The sequence below is a fragment of the Gopherus flavomarginatus genome, chromosome 5, assembly GCF_025201925.1.
Source record: "Gopherus flavomarginatus isolate rGopFla2 chromosome 5, rGopFla2.mat.asm, whole genome shotgun sequence".
Classification (NCBI taxonomy): Eukaryota; Metazoa; Chordata; order Testudines; family Testudinidae; genus Gopherus; species Gopherus flavomarginatus.
In genome coordinates, this window is record NC_066621.1 from 112,369,644 (window position 1) to 112,387,573 (window position 17,930).

The window sequence follows — 17,930 nt, forward strand, 5'->3', positions numbered from 1 at the left end:
CTCTGATTCTGCTACTTTCTAGATGTCTTACTATGAGACTCTCAGTAGTTAGGAACTAAAGAAGTTTCAAAGCTAAGGAAACCAAGAATAGCAATATGCAGCCACAGTGATAGTCAACTGCTCCTTGAGCTTGGAGTAATCTACTCCACAGGTTAATTCTCTCCATGCTTAATCATAATCTACACATATTACACTCTCAGATCCATCCAGATGCTACACATTACCAAAGTGGTTCTCTCATCTGCCTCCTCTCTGGAGAGGTCAGACTCCAGTGTGTAAAGATGCCTAGGCTAAGATCAGGGACCAAAATCTATAATCTCTTTCTTGCTCCAGGAAGATTTACCTCTGTGGGTGTCCAGCTAAGGAACAGAATAACTTGTTGGCAGTAACTAGGGTTATCAGCATGTGAGAATTACTAACAAGAGCTTTAGTTCAGCTGCTAGTTTTAGTGTCTAGTGCTGTTTTTTTTAAATCTCATTCCATCTTTCCAGTGGATAGATACGAATGTGTGCTTCTAACCATGATTAGTGAAGGGGGTTATCTAAGCGGGAATGTTCCCATATGAAACTGTGGGAAAAGGGGCTCATTTTTACTAATTCCTCTGCTTTTTAATTTGGACTTCAACCTCTGATATTAGTAACAGTTTTAGTGGTCATGGGAATTCTCAGTGCAATATATTTAGCCCTATTCCTTCGGGGCGGGGGGAAGACACCACTAAATAGCTGCAAGATAAATGTACTATGAATATGTTTCTTTGGGAAATTTTGGCCAAAGAAAAACTGAAGGAGAACTGTGTAAGCTCAAAAGCTTGGCTCTTTCACCAAAAGAAATAGGTCCAATAAAAAGATATTACCTCACCTATCTTGTCTCTCTAACATGGTGGGACCAGCATAACTACAACACAGCAAACAACTAAACTTTAGACATTTAGATGGACAATGGACAATTTCACTTGAGTCCCGATGTGCCTCCCCTTGTTCACACTAAAGAGCATGCATTCACAGGAACAGACCCACTGACTTCAATGGATTCTCTCCCACCTGTACAGTAAGGAATCCTCAATGTCACAGAATCAGACCTTTAACCTGGGCTATACAGAATACTTCAAGTGGGAGGAGGGAATTCTGTAGAGTTCCCCCTTAAAAAAGGACACCAACTCCTCCAGCACAGGCTGGTTTTGCATAGGAAAAAAAATTCCCACAATAAAAATACTACCAAAGGAAAAAGAAAAGTCAAGTGGAGTTCACAGCACTGCACAGTGAACATATCCTGGTTGTTCAATTTACAAAATGTTAGTGCAAGTGTGAAGCAGTCTCCCATAATTGTGGAAGAGAAAACTGCAACTCAGTTGGAAAAAGAAGCAGAGAAAGGATGTGAACTTTGTTAAAAAATAAAACACATCAGCTGACAATGTTATCTGGCCCAACAGGAGTGTGAAAACAAATAGGCACTTCAAGAAGAGCGTGTAGTTAGCTAGGTGACTAACCTCAAAATAACAGGAAGTGACCAAGGAAACAGGCCAAGATGCTGGAAACAAACCTGATTTCTTCACTGACTGCTTTCCAGAAATGTGCAGTGCCCCAAAGGACTACTGCCACCATCTATGAAAAAGTGCTGATTATTGATTATATGGTCACTGCCATCACGTTTCTCAACTCTATAGATTCAGCTATGCAACATCTCATACCTCCTCAATAAGAAACAAGATCCAAGAGACTTGCTCAGCACAGAATTTAACATGACCCAGTGTTTATTGACTCCTGCAACATTTGTTTCATTCCACATTCTTTTTTTAATAAACATGAACACAAAATGTGCTGGATTGTAAAATATCACCACATGAATCAGTATCTATTGACTCCAAAGTGTCAGCATTGTTGACCAGCATACAACCTGACAAGAGAAGGTTTATCCATAACTCACTCTCAAAGAGACCAGCTGGTAGTACATCACAGTTGAAGTAAAAATAATTAATTTGCCTGCAAATAGATACATTTTCCTTTAGATGAGAATGGTGTTTGAGCCAACTATTTGCAAAAAATATTCAAACATTTTAAATTCAACAGAAATGGAATAAAATACTTCAAGGGGTTAAAAAATGAAAAGCTCATGATCTTTTCAAACTCTACTTCTGCAGAAGTCATTTACTCACAGGAGCAAGGGTAACCTAGAAGGGGTAAAAAAAAAAATGAGAGGCCACTTTGCTCAAGAGGCCAGCAAGTTAGGTATAGGCTTAGGAATATAAACAGCCTCTATATTATCAAGGCCTTCTGTTTTTGTTTTGAAATAAATTGTTTGTCCTCTCCCAGCTTTCTTTCACAACCAGCAGGTGCTGTTGGGAGCGATAGCTTAGTGGAGCTTGCATATCTTCCAACACTGCCTAATATGAAATGAAGTCACATTGGGAAAGGCAACTAATTTTATTATTTGTATTTATTTTTTTTAAAGCCATGGATTCTCCATCACTGGCAATTTTAAAATCCAGATTGGATTTTTTTTTTCCTAAAAGCTCTTCTCTAGGAAATATTTTGGGGATGTTCCATGGTGTGTGTTCTACAGGAGGTCAGACTAGGTGATTAAAATGGTGCCTTCTAGCCTCGGAATCTTTGTGAGGGGTGCGGGGGGGAAGAACCTTTCACATTGCTTGCATTTGGTGTACAGAAGTTCTGCAGATGTGAATGATGAAGGCACACATTTACCTATGTGTGTAAACAAGCTGTTGGTGCCTTTGGGAAGACTGAAAATTAAATACACTGGAGAAATAAGTCTGTTTTCACAGCCAGATGGCACACACTGCTTAGCTATCTATGTTTTAAATACTTTGCCATGAAACCCAAAGCTGGAAAGAAACTCCTTTAGTCCGTTATCTAGAGAAGCAATTCATGCATTTTATTATTGGTACAGCTGCTAAAAGAAAACTTTGTTCTTGTGTAGCAGTTTGCAAGCATCCCCCTCAAGAAAATGTGGGAGAGGCTTCAAGAATAAGGCTTCATTAATGACTTGTTAAAATTAGTGTGTGAAACATCCACAGAGATCTTTCCACTGATCTCTGATCTGTGGCGAGGGAAAGGGAGAATATTTTATAATCCTGTATACTCAGTTTCTTGATGTTTAAATTTTACATATTGAGAGATGAAAGGTCTGTCTCTTCCAGGTTAAGAAAAAAAAACATCAATCCATCAACACTCTTACCTAGACCAAGAGACTATAGGATGAAACTGAAAACATTTAGCAAACATTTTCTTTATAATAAATGCATCGATTTCTCCACACACTTCTGGTGCCTTATGCAACAGAGATAACAAAAGTACCTTTAATATCCAGACCCTTTTAAAAAAATTGTACACACTACTTCGTTGTAGGCAACTGATGTGATTTGCACTAACATTACTATCTAATGAGCTACATTGATTAAGTTTAGGGTTTCTGAAATCTATCAGAAGCAATGAGTTTTTAGTATGCTTGGCCCCTCAAATAATTAAAAAACTCCTTTAAAGAAGTTTTTAAAATGTAGAAAATGTCAGATTTACACACAGACACTCAAACTATTAAAGCATATTCCCCTGCAGCCAGTCTTTCAGAGAGTTCAACATTTAACTATTTACATAAATTTGTCTTTCAAGGAGTCACCCATTGCTTTCAGTTAAGACTTTTGACTCTTTTGGAATTAGAATTGCAAGTTGATTAAGTTTCCTTCAAGCCCATTCTGTGCTACTTAGATGCATCAGTAGTGGAAGAATTTTACTTTACAAAAGAAATGTATCAGATTACATGCCTTATTTGAGGGAACCTAGTAGGATTTATAGGGATTGTCTCATCTCCCCTCCTCAAAATGCAGATCTCTCATTCACAGCAGGATATGTGACCTGAAGACACACACAAGTCGAGCCAAGTGTAGTTAAAACCACATGATCCTCTCAGATTTCTACTGGGAATCCAGGAGTGAAGAGGGGTTGGCCAATACTGGTTCACTTAAAGTCAGACTTCAACAAATGGGCATAAGGATGTCCCTCTGTTTTCTTAAAGAACACAATTGGCTCAAAATATTCAATTCTTTTTGCCATTTCTCATCCAGAAAAAGCTGCTGCTTTTACATCTTGTGTTGCTGTTGCACTTTTTTCCCTAGCTAGGAGGCTTGAATAATCTCAAAAGTTCCTAATTTGGCAGTGCCTAGCACTTGCATCATCACTCATTCTCTGCATCAAGTTCTGTGGAAGCCATGTGCTTCCCCATGACGGATGTCCTGCCAATTGCTCCCCTTCTGGCCAGGCATGTGACAAACTGAGTCAAGCATGGGTTGGTTAAAATGGGGAAGAAAAATCATAATTGGCAGGGCCCCCCCAAAACCATTGTGGTCCCCTGACGCATGGGAGTATGGGAAAGAGAGGAAAGCATACACTTGGAAGACGTTAGTAGGTACTGACATACGTTAACAAGCCTGGTATAACTATATTAATGAAGAGGGAAAGTTTATACACTAGGTGTACAATTGTTAAAACAAGAACGATTTATTTCCATGCTCAATGTGACCATGACAATTGTCTCAACATCAGTGAGATCTATACTGAGCTGCTGACTATGTACTGGTTTTGGAAGATTAAGCTGCTTGGGGACACCTTGGAAGTTATTCATCTAGCTTTTAAATTAAAAAAAAAAAGTGAAGAAAATGTGTTCCTGTTCATCTGAGCCTAATCCTTTTTTCTTTTTTTTTTCCAGGTACATCTTGTGGCTCAAATGCAGCAGGGAAAATAATTTGGAACAATTGGGACAGCATCACTTTTTCATTCAAAGTGCACACACATAAAAAATTAACCAATTGTCCGAGCTCAGGATGGGCATGAGAGAGAGAAATCAAAACGCTAAATTAGAGATAGCTTTTCATCATACATTTGTCAGGCTGCCAAACATATCTTTACCTTCCAAATTCACACTTCTACCATACACAAGTTGGTATATAGAGACTGAATTAAAAATTCTTGGCTCTAAGGGCTAAAGCATTTTGCGTGCTATCAACCTTCCCAGCTTACCAATCTTTCAGAGAAACCAGCTGCTTTAAAAAACAAATGGAAAATGGAAGTGAACATTGATCCATCTCAAATCAAAAAGAAAAAAAAAAATCACAAAATTGTGAACAGATGAGCAACTGCCTCCCCACCCTCTATCCGGGGGCTGTAAAAGAGCAAAGCAACTGAATTGCTACCACTTGACCACTGAAATGTGAACAAAATCCAGGCAGTTTGATGGCAACGTGGAAGATTATCCTTTTAGAAAGTAATAATACAGGAGAGTTAAGCCAATGCTCTGTGCAACAAAAGTGATTAGCAGCTCATCAATGGCCCCACGTTAAGCATAACAGAAGATGAACCTCTACAAATACCTAGTTTAATTTCACATTTCCAATATCTTGCATTGCCCATCAGCATCTGCAACAGATTTTAATTTGTAAATCTCCTTCCCATTGAGCTAAGAAATTTACATAAAGTGCAAATAAAACTCAGGTTTTTTCCCCACTGGTTCCAATACTTGTTATCTTTATTACCACCATTACTAAAAGCCAGCTGGCTTAGCCACTTGCATTAGGCTTTGGTGACATTCTTCTTTTACTAAAATCTTGGTTACTTTCTTCAGTTAAAGGCAAATAGAAAACAAGGTTTCCTTCTGCCAGATGCAGACATGATAGGAGGCTACTGAGAGTACCATCAATGTAATATGCAGGTGTTAGACAAATCAGCACATTCCTGTGGGTAAGAAGAACGTCTAATGTTTCACTGGAAATGGACAAGTCATCTTTGGATCTCATCATTTGCAAAGAGTTCAGAAACTGTTGTGATAAAAGCACTATGCCAGCAGATCAATGTTCAGTCTTCATGGAGAACAGCTTCTGTCTTCCCGGCATCTACAATGAACAATTGCAAATGCAGTTAAGTTATAGTAAGTAAGTGTTTTGAACATCTAATGTGATGGCAGTAATCAGAAGACTCAGTTGGGGAAAGTAATATATCTGTATAAGAACTGCCATACTGGGTCAGATCAATGGTCCATCTAGTGTAGTATCCCGTCTCCTACAGTGTCCAGCATCTGAAGTTCAGGGAGAGTATATGGAACAGGACACTTGGAATGATCTATCCTTGACTTCTCATTTTGGCAGTCAGAGATATAGGCCTGTCTACACTACAGAGTTAGGCCAGCTGTGTGGGCCCATGTAGTTCTGTAGTGGCTGTGACATCACAGCATGGTTCATGCTGGATAGCCAATAGTGAAACAGAAATGCCTTGAATTATTTTCAGTAAAGATTTATGAAAAAAATTCATACCAGTTAAATTCCTAAACTTTTTTTTGGCTTCTGCTCTTTCTTCAGCATCAAAATACCACACAGTCATGGCATATCTGTGAACAAAAGGAAATGATTTATTTCTTAGATTCCCAAGAAGACACTGAAACATCTAAGAACACTGGGTTATTCTCATACAGAGAACTCAAAACACTAGTTTGTCTATTGCAAACTGGAAGCAGACGAATAAAGAACTAATTTGATTTTTGGGTGATAAAACAAACCAGGGAATCTCTGTGTGTCTCTGTGTCTGTAAAATCCAGGGGATAATTTGTGCTATACCTTTGGGAAGCTTAGCACAGATCTGGCAGAGGGAGGGCAGAAATCACTTTAAGATCTTCCCATTCTAGGTGCTCCAGGTGCTGAAACAATCCCTGGGGTGACTTAGCCAGCTTGGGGGTTGCTCTAACTTATGATAGCCTGCCCTGGCTTGGCTTGTCTTGCCAATGGTTAGCAGCAGGACCTACAATTCCTGTAATGCTAGATGATATAGGCCTACTCCAAGGATCCCCCCACTCATATTTACTGTGGCTGTTTTATGCAGAGCCTGCCGTTCTCTCCTCACCAGCTGAAGGGCTTACAGTCCCAGTATGCTGTCACAGCAGCATACACAGGCCGCAGCAAATGGGGTAGAGTGAGTGGGGAATTTCACCCTATATGTGATGCACGTATATGGCTTGATCCTGCTGCTCATTTTCGTGAGTAAATTTACATTAACTTCAATAGTCTCTGATAAACTCCATTCACATTAGGTAGTTATACTGTACATATGCATGTGTGCATATATACAGATCCCTCCCCCCCCACATAAAGGTTATATATTTGTATATACTATATATGTTTGGAAAAGAGCAAAGCTCTTTAATCTTTGGCTACATGTCAGTGCTGAACATTTTATTTACCTGGTTGCATAGGAAGGTTGCACTTCATGTGGGTTCCTTCGGTCTGACCAGAAAAAAAGTAACCTGTCAAAAATGGGCTCAACATCTGCTACATAGGACTTTCCTTCTGGGAATATTCGAAGAATTCCGCCATGCAGCTGAAAGTAGAGTGAAGAGTTATTCTTCCTCACATACACCCCCACACATACATTTTAAAATGATAATTTTTTCCTCTAACACACAACAAATGTGAAGTAAAAGTTGAGGGCAATGCAATAGCAGCACATTGCAGTGCTGGAAAGGTGTTGTTGCCTCACGTTACTCACTTTGATTTTAGCAAACAATTCTGATTGATTGAGCACAAACATCTGTTTAAAGAAAGTCAGCCACGATGAAACAGCAGCTGCTTTTTTTGAGACAGGACTTCCCCCTTCACAGAGGCTCTGTCACAATCATATGGAAACCACCTGAGCTCACAGTCTCATTTCTAAAATTAGTTAAGACTCGTGAGAAGATTGTTTGTTCATTCTTACTGGTCTGAGATCAGACTTCATTGCATGACTGTCAAATGGCATTTCAAAACCCTGGTATTGCAGTCACATAGGCATTCTCTTTTGGGTCTGACAATGGAATGCTGCACTGGACATTAATATGCAGGTGTATCCTGCAATCTAAAGTTGCATTTTATATATAAAATTGTATATACATCCTCCACTCTTCTCACTCCTTCTGGTCCTTGTAGTGTGGCTTCTGTCACATCTCACTCTGGTTTCTGATGATCTTATGGGACAAAGTTTGCACTAATTTACCTGCATCAGTGGAAATGCACAGGATACAAGTCTGTGTTACCATCCTCCTAGAGGACTAAGGGAAGTGCAACAGGTCAAGTAGATGGTTATCTTTTTCCCTTTCAATATGTGGGGGTATTATTCAGAACATGCTGTAGGTTCAGGCCTGTGTTCTTCTATAATGCAGGATTTTTCAGTGGCAGCATCTCTCTAATATTAGATCACTTGTTGGGATTTAGTAGAGGAAGCATGTGTTGGCGCTTAAAGGGATAGCTGCTTTACATGACCAATGCATGTTAAGAAGAAGGTGACTGTAGTATTATCTGACTAGGAAATAACCTGGGAACAGGTTTGAAAGCATTCTAACAACAGAAATCTGAAGAAACATTCTTTGATTTTACAAGCCCTTATCTTGTTTATTATTTAAGGTCTGATAAATCCCTTGCTCAGGGCTGAATTAATTGCCTTGTAATGATACAATGCGCACGGAAACAGAAATGAGAGACAGCTCACCCCATTTAGCAAAGAAACTCATGGGATGTAGCCAGAGAGGCAGGAAAACTCTCTCCGACTCCCCTTATGAAGTGTGCTGTGACCCCTTGAATGGAAAGGATTTAAAGACCTGGGGATTATACAGGGGGCAAGACCTCCCAATCAGAACAGGAGTACAGAGAGGGTGAGACAGTGCTGCAGAAGAGCTTCAATTTTGGCTCTGATACTGGAGGTACAGTCATAAAGAAACAAAGCTACTTCTCACACTCAGGAAGTGCTTCCTTTGCTGGGTCTGATCTTGCTTTCAGCTGAAGTCAATGAAAGTTTTTCCATAGGATTCAATGGGAGCATGGTCAGACCAGTTGAGCAAAAACTTGCAACTTTCATGTATTAAACGGTCAGGCTTCTAATGAGACAGTTGGAGCCAGAAAACATGACTAATGGCCTCAGTCCACTGGGGTAACTCCTAGAGGCCACACAAAACGGAGTCTGAAGCTGCAGGCCCATAAGCCTGAACAGATCACCCCTAAAATACTAAACCATCATGGAAAGTTCACCTTTGACAGATTCTACTAGTGCCAAAGGCAGTCAGGAAAATAAAACAGAGATCAGGAATCTAAAGTAAAAGGAAGATGGGCTACCATGAGACTTCTAGTCTCCAAACGTTCTGCATGCCTGACTGACAGGAAGGCAAGCAGGCAGTCTTTCTGGACTCAAGGGACCCAATCTTCAGTTAATCCGTTCCTGTGCTTGGGGCTGGGGACAAAAGATAGCTTTAAACCACCTTTGTGTTCTCCGTATTCTAGGACCATGCAAGGCCCTGACTGACTCCCAACATAAGGCAGAGCAGCACTGGGGCTTGGTCCTCAACACGCATTCAGTGTGCCCCCTATGTTGAGAAGGGCTCATGTAGAGCATTTACATCAGTTCTACTTTAGCCAGGGGCATGCGGAGGAGGGAAAATCCCTGAACAAGGATATTCCCATGGGGCTTTTACATCCACTTTATAGCACTTTTATGTTTCCAGAGAGGCATAAAGCAGCCTTTGTCTAACCAGGAAGCAGTCACAATACTCAGGTCTTTAAATTAAGGTGAGAGAGCGCATGAACATTTCTGGCAAGAAATTTTCTAGCAAAGCCAGGAAAGATCAGACTTCACATTCCTAATATCCCTAAGATGAAAAACAAGCATAAATTAATAAATGTCTTTCACGCCCTCTTCATGAATCATAAGCAGCAAAAAAGGACACAAACCCAATTTTTATAGATCCTTTGCAGGTCAACTTAAAGGGACAGACCCCAAAACTGACCTGCCATTTTTTTGGTTAGACTGCTCCCAGATTCCACTTAATCCTGAGTGGATGTGGTTTCTTTCTAAATGCTTCATTACCCTTTTCTCTAAAAGAAACTAAAATGCCAGCAGCCCAGCACATGAGCTGTTCTATAACAACAAACTGGAAGGGAAAATGGAAGAAAAAAAACTAATAAGGAAACGATTTCAGTTTCAAGCTTCCAAAGGGGTTACTAAAAACAGCAAGAAAACCCAAAATGTAACTGAAAAGTGCAGTTTTTAAATCAGCTGGTCAAGAGTTCATGAAAATATGAAATGCAAATCAACAACTGATAGCAACAAACTGTTTCTGGGCCAGCCTTCCCTTGCCTAGAAATATGGGGTTGCTTTTGGAACCCTTGGCGCACATACCTTTGAGTCCCAGTCCTTATTCAGGTAATAAATACAGGTGATACAGCGCCCATCGCCATTTGGATTGTCTACGTGACGAACATACCCAGTTCCGTTCCCAGGGTAGCAAGCTACCATTGCCTAAATGAAAGAAAAATATCCATCAACTAAATTCCCCCTCGCTTTGTTTTTTAAAACCTTCCTGAATAGTTGATTTGACTCTAAATACTAAATTATTCAGAGCATCAATCCAAAGATTCCAGTGGATACTAACAATAGGACCGGTCACATAAATTTCTTTCCCCATATTATCCTGCCTATGGGCAATTCCATACATGTAATGCCTTTGGTGTATAAGAGCAAGTACACTGGAGAGGGAAATTGTTTTAGCATATTACTCAAAATAAACTAAGGAACCAAGTTACTATTATTTAAAAGCTACATAACTTTCAACAGCAGCTTGTTGTTCAAGGGAGAGTATCTCAATAAAGGTTTGCTAGGGTTTCTAAGGCTGCATCATCACTGTTAATCAGAAGTTCTTGGTCATAGTGAAAGCAGACATCAATCCTACTATGCTGAAGTTCTGCTGTGTCCCCATCCTCCAATCCAAGTTTCCTGCACACATATCTCATGTCCAAAACCACCACATGCAATTGAAAATTCGGGTTCTCCAGGAGTGAAGTGTGCAGAGATATGCAAATCTTTAGGTTGTGCTTTGAACATGTTTGCTGTCACGGGCTGAGCCACAGAAGTAACCAAAATTTTTCAGAATCACAATTCTTCCTTGGATCATCCTCAAACTTGCTGATGTGGCCACTTAAGTCATGGTTTGGTTAATTTCACATTTAATGGTGAGAAGAATCAACACAAACATGAATCATTTTGAACCAAAAGACAGAACTAAAGATGACTAGGGGGAGTATATATTTAGCACTTTAAAAAAAGATTGGTCTTTGCAGCATGTACACATTGAACATGAATTCATCCCAGCAGAATGATATTAGCAGACAGGGGACTGGATGCTCAAGGGATTATCAATAGGTTACCACGCCTCACTTGTCTAAGTTATTGGTCTGAATTGGTAGTGACAACCTAAGTGCACTAAACTCTAGTAAGATATGGCCATACTAGCCTTTCCCCCCTACAACTTTTCCTCTGTTGTTAACACTGGAGGCATGGAATAGGTAATAGCAATGGTGGCAATCAGCCAGCCAGCACAATGGATCCCTCTGAACCTCTGTTCATTAAGCTTAGACTCTGTTCCCTCAAGGGTGTGCCAATTGCAGAAATGACTGTACACACAGTTGCACACATACCGTTCTCTATTTTTAATGCTACTATAATTTACTTTCCTTCACATGCCTATCCTTTCCCGTAAAGGTTGCCAGAATGGCAATATCAAGTCATTATGGTATGCAATTTATAATCTGCTCTGCTGTTCAAGCCCCTATGGACATAACAATTTTAAGGCCCAATCCTACAAGGTAAGGTAAGAATCTCAAGGAGGTGATGCATGCTTTCAATTCCCATGAATATCAATGGGCACTCTTAGGATGTGCTAGCACCTTGCAGGATAGGTCTCTAAGGCCCTATTCACACGATAGTCATTTCAGGGAACCTGGCTACAAATTGGCACCCAACTTGCAATGTAGGCTGAACCTCAATGATATTTCATTACCAGTCTGAGGAACACCACTGAGGTCCATTCTGCACTGCAGTACTGGAAATAGGCTAAGGGACAAACCTGGCTGGAACCAGCTTCCTTGACAGTTATATTTGCAATGTAGAGGGAACCCATGACTGTGAGCTCTGGCAGTAGAGGAAGGACAATACTAACCCTTTGTACCATAGGAACAATACTCTTTGGCTGATTGAGATGCCTGGCTTGAAAACAAGGTGTTTACACAACATTATCGTGGTGCTGGATGGCCAAGGAAGGCTTTCTTCAATAGGCAGACATTTGAATAGCAGTGAATTGTTCAAATAAAAATTCAGAGTGATTGAGGTTTGATAAAAGTGAGCTCTTGTGGTGTAATAAGTCAAAGGTTGTCACTAAAGGTACATCTACACAGCAGCTGAGAGGTGTATCCCCAGCACTGGTAGACATATATGCACTAGCTCTGCTCAACCTAGTGCCCCAAAAGAGCATGTCCCCATCATGGCATGAACATACCAGGATCTCAGACAGAGTTGTACTTGGGTGGATAACCAGAGTTGCTGCCCAGGCCGCCGCAACCACCCTGCTACGTTTAGTGTGCTAACTCAATCAGAGCTAGCATGTGTACACATCTTCCTGAGTTGTGAACTACACCTCCCAGCTGCTGTGTGTAGACAGCCTAAAGCCCAGAGTCTACTTAGGGGCTGATCGGCTCAGTGTTTCAATGCAAAATCCCTAGGTGCCCTGCTACCTAGTGGAATCCTCAGCCCACAGCTAGGTACTTCCTATACCAGGAGTCTGAAACTCAATTTACCTTAGTGCCAGTGCCAGTCCTCAAATCCTCCCACCAAATAAAGAAACAGATCTTAAGATGGTTAAAGAAAACTTAATTTGACAGCATCCTGTCTAGCAAGAAGGGCTTTGGAATATGCTTGCTTGGAAACTAACCCCAATAAACATTGCATTGTCTGTGCTTCAGACTTCTGGTCTTTGCGGCCTGCGTGACAAGAACTAGGGAAGTGGGAGGGTTGAGGGAAAGCCCTCTAACATAGGTCAATGTGCATGAGGGAACTTTTAGTACACGGCAGGAGGGTCCACATGGACAGTTAGTGCATGGCCCACACACTGTAGATTTACACTCCAGCATGCTGAATACTAACTTGCCATCTCAGCAAGCCCTCTGTCTCTCACATGCTCACACTCAAGACTTCTCTCATGCTCATCTAGGATGACCAGATATCCCGATTTTATAGGGACAGTCCTGATTTTTGGGTCTTTTTCTTATATAGGCTCCTATTACCCCTCACCCCCCATCTCGATTTTTCACATTTGCTGTCTGGTCACCCTATGCTTGTCCTACAGTTACCTGTGCGGCTGGCAGTCTTGTGTGGGAGCTATGCTGCCCCCACCTCTTAGTGGTCTGCAGTCAGCCCTCTTGCTGCAGGGGCTGATGGGTATCAGGTCTTAGTTAGTCTTTGAGCAGGCCAATAGGATCAAGCCCCACTGGTGAGATTAAACAAAGGAATGTCTGTCTGAGAATCCCACTTCAAGGCCTCTGCTTCAGCTAGTGCTCAAAGAAGCTCATTAGCTGTGGGGCAATGTTAGAACATAGGTGGTTTTGCAAGTGCCATCTGGTGGCAAGTTAGACAGTGGGAGAAGGAGGGGGTAGGCAGCAGTTGAGTGTTGGTTTTGAAAGTATCAGTGGTGCCTAAATATCTTTGAGGATATGGATCTAATCGTAACACTGAGGCCAGAATCTCCCCAGGCCTCCTCATGTACTACATTCTAATAAGAAACATGTGCTTTTACTCGGCAGAAGCCTCGAGGTATTAATTATTATTATTTTGTATTGTCTGCAGCTGCAACTTATAGAGTCCCTGGGGATGAATGAGTAGAACAATTACCATAGCATCCAAAAGCACTGAACGTGTTTATATAAAAGGTTAAATAGGAGCTTTCCAGCAGCAGCAGACTCAGGGGCAGAGGAGCAGAAGTGAAATATCCTTTTTCCTGGCACTAGTAATATTTGAATGAAGCCTTAAACAATGAAGGGAAATCATTGCGGCCCTCCTAAAGCCTGTTGAAATGATATCAAGTTTTATCAGAGCACTGGCTGGAGCAGCTCCAGTATAGATCAAGCTGGCCTCAGCAGGGCTTCCAGCTGTTAGTACTGCTTTTGGATTCATTGGAAAGCAAACAAGAAACAGGAGATGAGCGGAGTGACCTAGCCCTAATTTAGGTAATTGGTGAACATTGGATTTGCCAGTTTAGCACTTGGGCTTGCTGCAAAAAATGGAGACTGGATCTGATCAACGAAATCACTATCCCGTATTTAGGGGAGCAGCTAGTGCAACAACAATTATTCCCCATGGATTTGTGTTGGTGTGTTAAGAATACTTTCCTCTGGGGGAAAGTCTATCCCCAAAAGCCAATTCTGATTTAATATAAATCAATCAGGCAGTAGGAAGTATGAATGTGCCCTGTTCTGTTATTTTAGGGCAGTGAAATCAGCTGCAACGACTGTGAATAGGCTTAACTTCCCACTGCAAATAGTCAACAGTAAATCTCAGCCGATACCCTCCTCTTAATAAAAGTGAATCAGCAGGTGAATTTGCTTTCATTAGTCTGCAATTTGTTGATGCCAAAAAATACACTATGGTCTAATACTCCAGATTAAAAACCTCACATCAGTGTACATACAAACTACTTAGCTGGTTAAAGGCTGACTAGCTGACAATCACAAATTAAAGCCCTAAAATCCTGGAGTGTTATTTACTACCTGTTTGTAATTAGATCATAGAGGGGGGCTTGTGATTGGTTGTCTGTCTGTCTCAAGTCTTCTAAGTAGGGAACTTGGAAACCATGAAGGAATCAAGAATCCTACTGTTTCTGCACTGTCATTATCTGAGATGTTTGTTTACACCCACTTGGGAAACCTAACCACCAGTTAAATGAGAAGTAATATTATCCGTAGCAATTATATGTTGCACAAAAATATTTACAAAAGGAAATAATGATAAATCAATTTGTAATATATGATTTGACTTTACCAGGGAAAGAACTCTGCAAGTCATAGAAGACTGCAAGGAAATATAAATGAAGACTGGAAGTATACAAAAAGCTAGAGATGTATAAAGAGTCCCCATTCCCCCTCACCTCATTCTCTCTCTCCTCAGTGCTTCCACTAGGGAAAAGTCCGGGTTAATTTTTCTTACTACTGGCCTGCAGCCACCTCACAATACACTGTGGAATTGTCAGATTTCACAAGCTAAGTAGAGCTGGGTTAGTCACTACTTGCAGAGGAGTTCTTCAAGGAATTCCTGGGTGGTGATGGTGGGTTAGAAGGTGGCATTTTTTCCTCTATGTTAGCATTGAGCCAGTGCCTCAGTGTCATGCTGGTAGGGACTATAAAATGTGACATTTTAGGATAAGATGTAAATGCAAGGTACTGACATTTGGGACCACTATAGGTCCCAAACCTTACACCAACCTCGGGGCTGTTATTTCCAGTGACCCAATAAAATTCTGCCTTGGATAATTACCATCTGCCTGCATAAATTACCTCTATAGGTATCTGCTGGTTCCAGTATTTTTTCCATTTCCTGTACCAGACTATTGTACAGTGTTGCTGTTTGTCATTAAACAGATATTATACTTGATCCCAGGAGAGGGCATGGTGATCCCTCTCAGCGGTTCTCAAACTGCGGGTTGGGACCCCAAAATGGGGTCACCAGGTTTGGTGTTAGACTTGCTGGGGCCTGGGGCTGAAGCCACAACCCAAGCCCCATCACCAGGGGCCGAAGCCACAGCCTGAGGGCTTCAGCCCTGGGTGGTGGGGCTCAGGTTACAGGCTCCCTGCCCAGGTTACAGACTCCCTGCCTTTGGGCTCTGGCCCCCTTGCCTGGGGTGGTGGGGCTCAGGGGAGCTTACAGTTCAGTATCCTCTCTTGGCATTGTGTAGTAATCTTTGTTGTCAGAAGGAGGTCAGTCTCAACCTTGAGACAGTTGAGCTAGTTAAGTTTAGAAAGAACACTAAGGAAATGAAAGGTGCTACATAAACACAAAGCAATAAAACCTTATGATAATTGCATCCTCATTTATAAGTCATGAGATGGAAAGCCAAAATACTAATAATTAATTGCATTACTTCTACTGACACACAAGCTTTAGGATATATTTTTAAATGACTTCCAAGTTGCCTAAAAGTGGAGTCTAATATGTGGTTTGCAATCCTTAGCTAAAAAGGATTGGACAACATACATTTGGAGAATAAGGACCACCAGGATTCACATCAGAGGCCCAGGTCTGTGTGCACATTGAAAAAATAGGTTAAGTACAGTTTGTAGACTGCAAATACTCTGTGCATCAAGGAGAAAAAAAAAGATGATACACAGCATGCACTACATTAAAAGAGCATTAACGGTCTGATATCTCATGCTCAAAGCAAACTGATTCTCAGTCAAGTCTTGTATGATACACAGGCACAAGAGGACATTTCTTAAGTACTTTCTTTTTGTACCCAATTGTGCTGAAATGTTTTCCATTGTGTAATTTATAATGGTCCAGTATGAGGTTTACATGGCTATTAAATATTAGTTTGTTTGAATTTATGAAAGTCTAAACACCCAACCACCACACCAAGGAATAGACTAGCCATATTGGCCTAACATAATGGTATCTACAGAAGAATAAATGGGAGGGAACAGAAGGGAGAGAAGAATGATGTTAAAAACCTAAACAAATTGTCTCATGTCCATTCGAAAGGTAATCGCCAGTTCCAATAGGTTACATTCTGCTTACTTTTCTCTCCCAAAAATCTCCATTCTTTTCAATGGCAGTGCTGAATGAGAAAGCAAGTTCTCTCACCAACAGGGGGAAGACAAAACTACGAGGGTACCTACTGGCTCAAAGGGAAACTTATGACTATTTGCAAAATTAAGCATAGGCTTGAGGAACAAGGGAAGGCATATTCTAGACCAGGGGTTCTCAAACTGGGGATCGGAGCCCCTCAGGAGGTCACAAGGCTATTACATGGGGAGTCATAAGCTGTCAGCCTCCACCCTAAACCCTGTTTTGCCTCTAGCATTTATAATGGTGTTAAATATATAAAAATGTGTTTTTAATTTATTGGGGAGGGGTCGCATTCAGAGGCTTGCTAGGTGACAGGAGTCACCAGTACAAAAGTTCGAGAACCAATGTGCTAGACCATCCAGAGGAATGGCCATGAATCTATTCTCCAAGCTTAGGATTGCTAGTGTCAGTAGCAATATTTTACTACTTTCCTGTTAGGCAGGAACTATCTCTCAATTAAGTGTGCAAAAATCCATTGATTAGCTCTCTTTCCTCTGTTCCCAGGACACATCAGCTTAGCCAGTTGGCCTGGTAGTTGCTTTTCCCTTGGATACCTATGGGACAGATCTGGATGTTCCAGGAACAAAAAAAAAAAAAAATTCTTGCTTTGCTTGCCTCTGCTTTGTGTTCTGTCTTGATGGTTCAGCTGTACCATTGTAGCTTTGTTACACAGAGATGCATTTATGAGAAAATGTTCAGGAGCAGGCAGCGTGTTGGGTTCTTTAGTGTGCACAGTTCCAGGAAACTGATACCATGTTGGGATTCTTAGAGAATCCCATTTCCCTGAACTATATGGTATCCCATCTGTGCTCCCCAACCCAATATACTACTATCTGTCATTATTCTGATGGCCACAGGGTTAGTTAAGGGTCTGAACAGAAGAAGAGAAGGTCTCCAAAGAAGGATCAGCTGACGATCCAAAACTATTCCTGGTAGTTCTGGTGGTTGATGAAGAAAATTTGACAAAGGGCAGAGATGAAGAAGTGTTGCCCAAGGCGCCATCTACTTGTAGGCTACCATCATGCTGAATAATTGTAATGACTGGTGTGCTGATGGTTTCTCAAGAAGTCCTTGGTGAACTTTCAAGACACGTGGAATCCTTTTTTAGGTAGCTGCATCATAGATTGATATTGCCTTATACAGAAAGAGCTCCTTGGTGGATGAGCTTATGTTGGGGCTTAGGGAGCTCTTAATACCTCATAACAAAATCATGGTTCCCCAGGATCTACATAGTGCGAACAATCTTGATGC

The 17,930-nt window shown here is 41.1% G+C and overlaps 1 protein-coding gene across 2 annotated transcripts in view; it reads right to left on the minus strand.

Moving 5' to 3' along the window:
* Positions 1 to 1,729: 1,729 nt before the first annotated feature.
* EGLN3 (egl-9 family hypoxia inducible factor 3) overlaps positions 1,730 to 17,930 on the minus strand; it is a 34,964-nt gene continuing 18,763 nt past the window's right edge. For both annotated transcript variants that reach the window (XM_050953951.1, XM_050953952.1), the window contains exons 2-5: positions 10,194 to 10,313; positions 7,234 to 7,370; positions 6,314 to 6,387; positions 1,730 to 5,896 (exon numbers count right to left, since the gene is read on the minus strand). In XM_050953951.1, the coding sequence (XP_050809908.1) occupies positions 5,859 to 5,896; positions 6,314 to 6,387; positions 7,234 to 7,370; positions 10,194 to 10,313 (369 nt within the window). In that variant the 3' untranslated portion in view covers positions 1,730 to 5,858. The remainder of the gene's footprint in view (positions 5,897 to 6,313; positions 6,388 to 7,233; positions 7,371 to 10,193; positions 10,314 to 17,930) is intronic.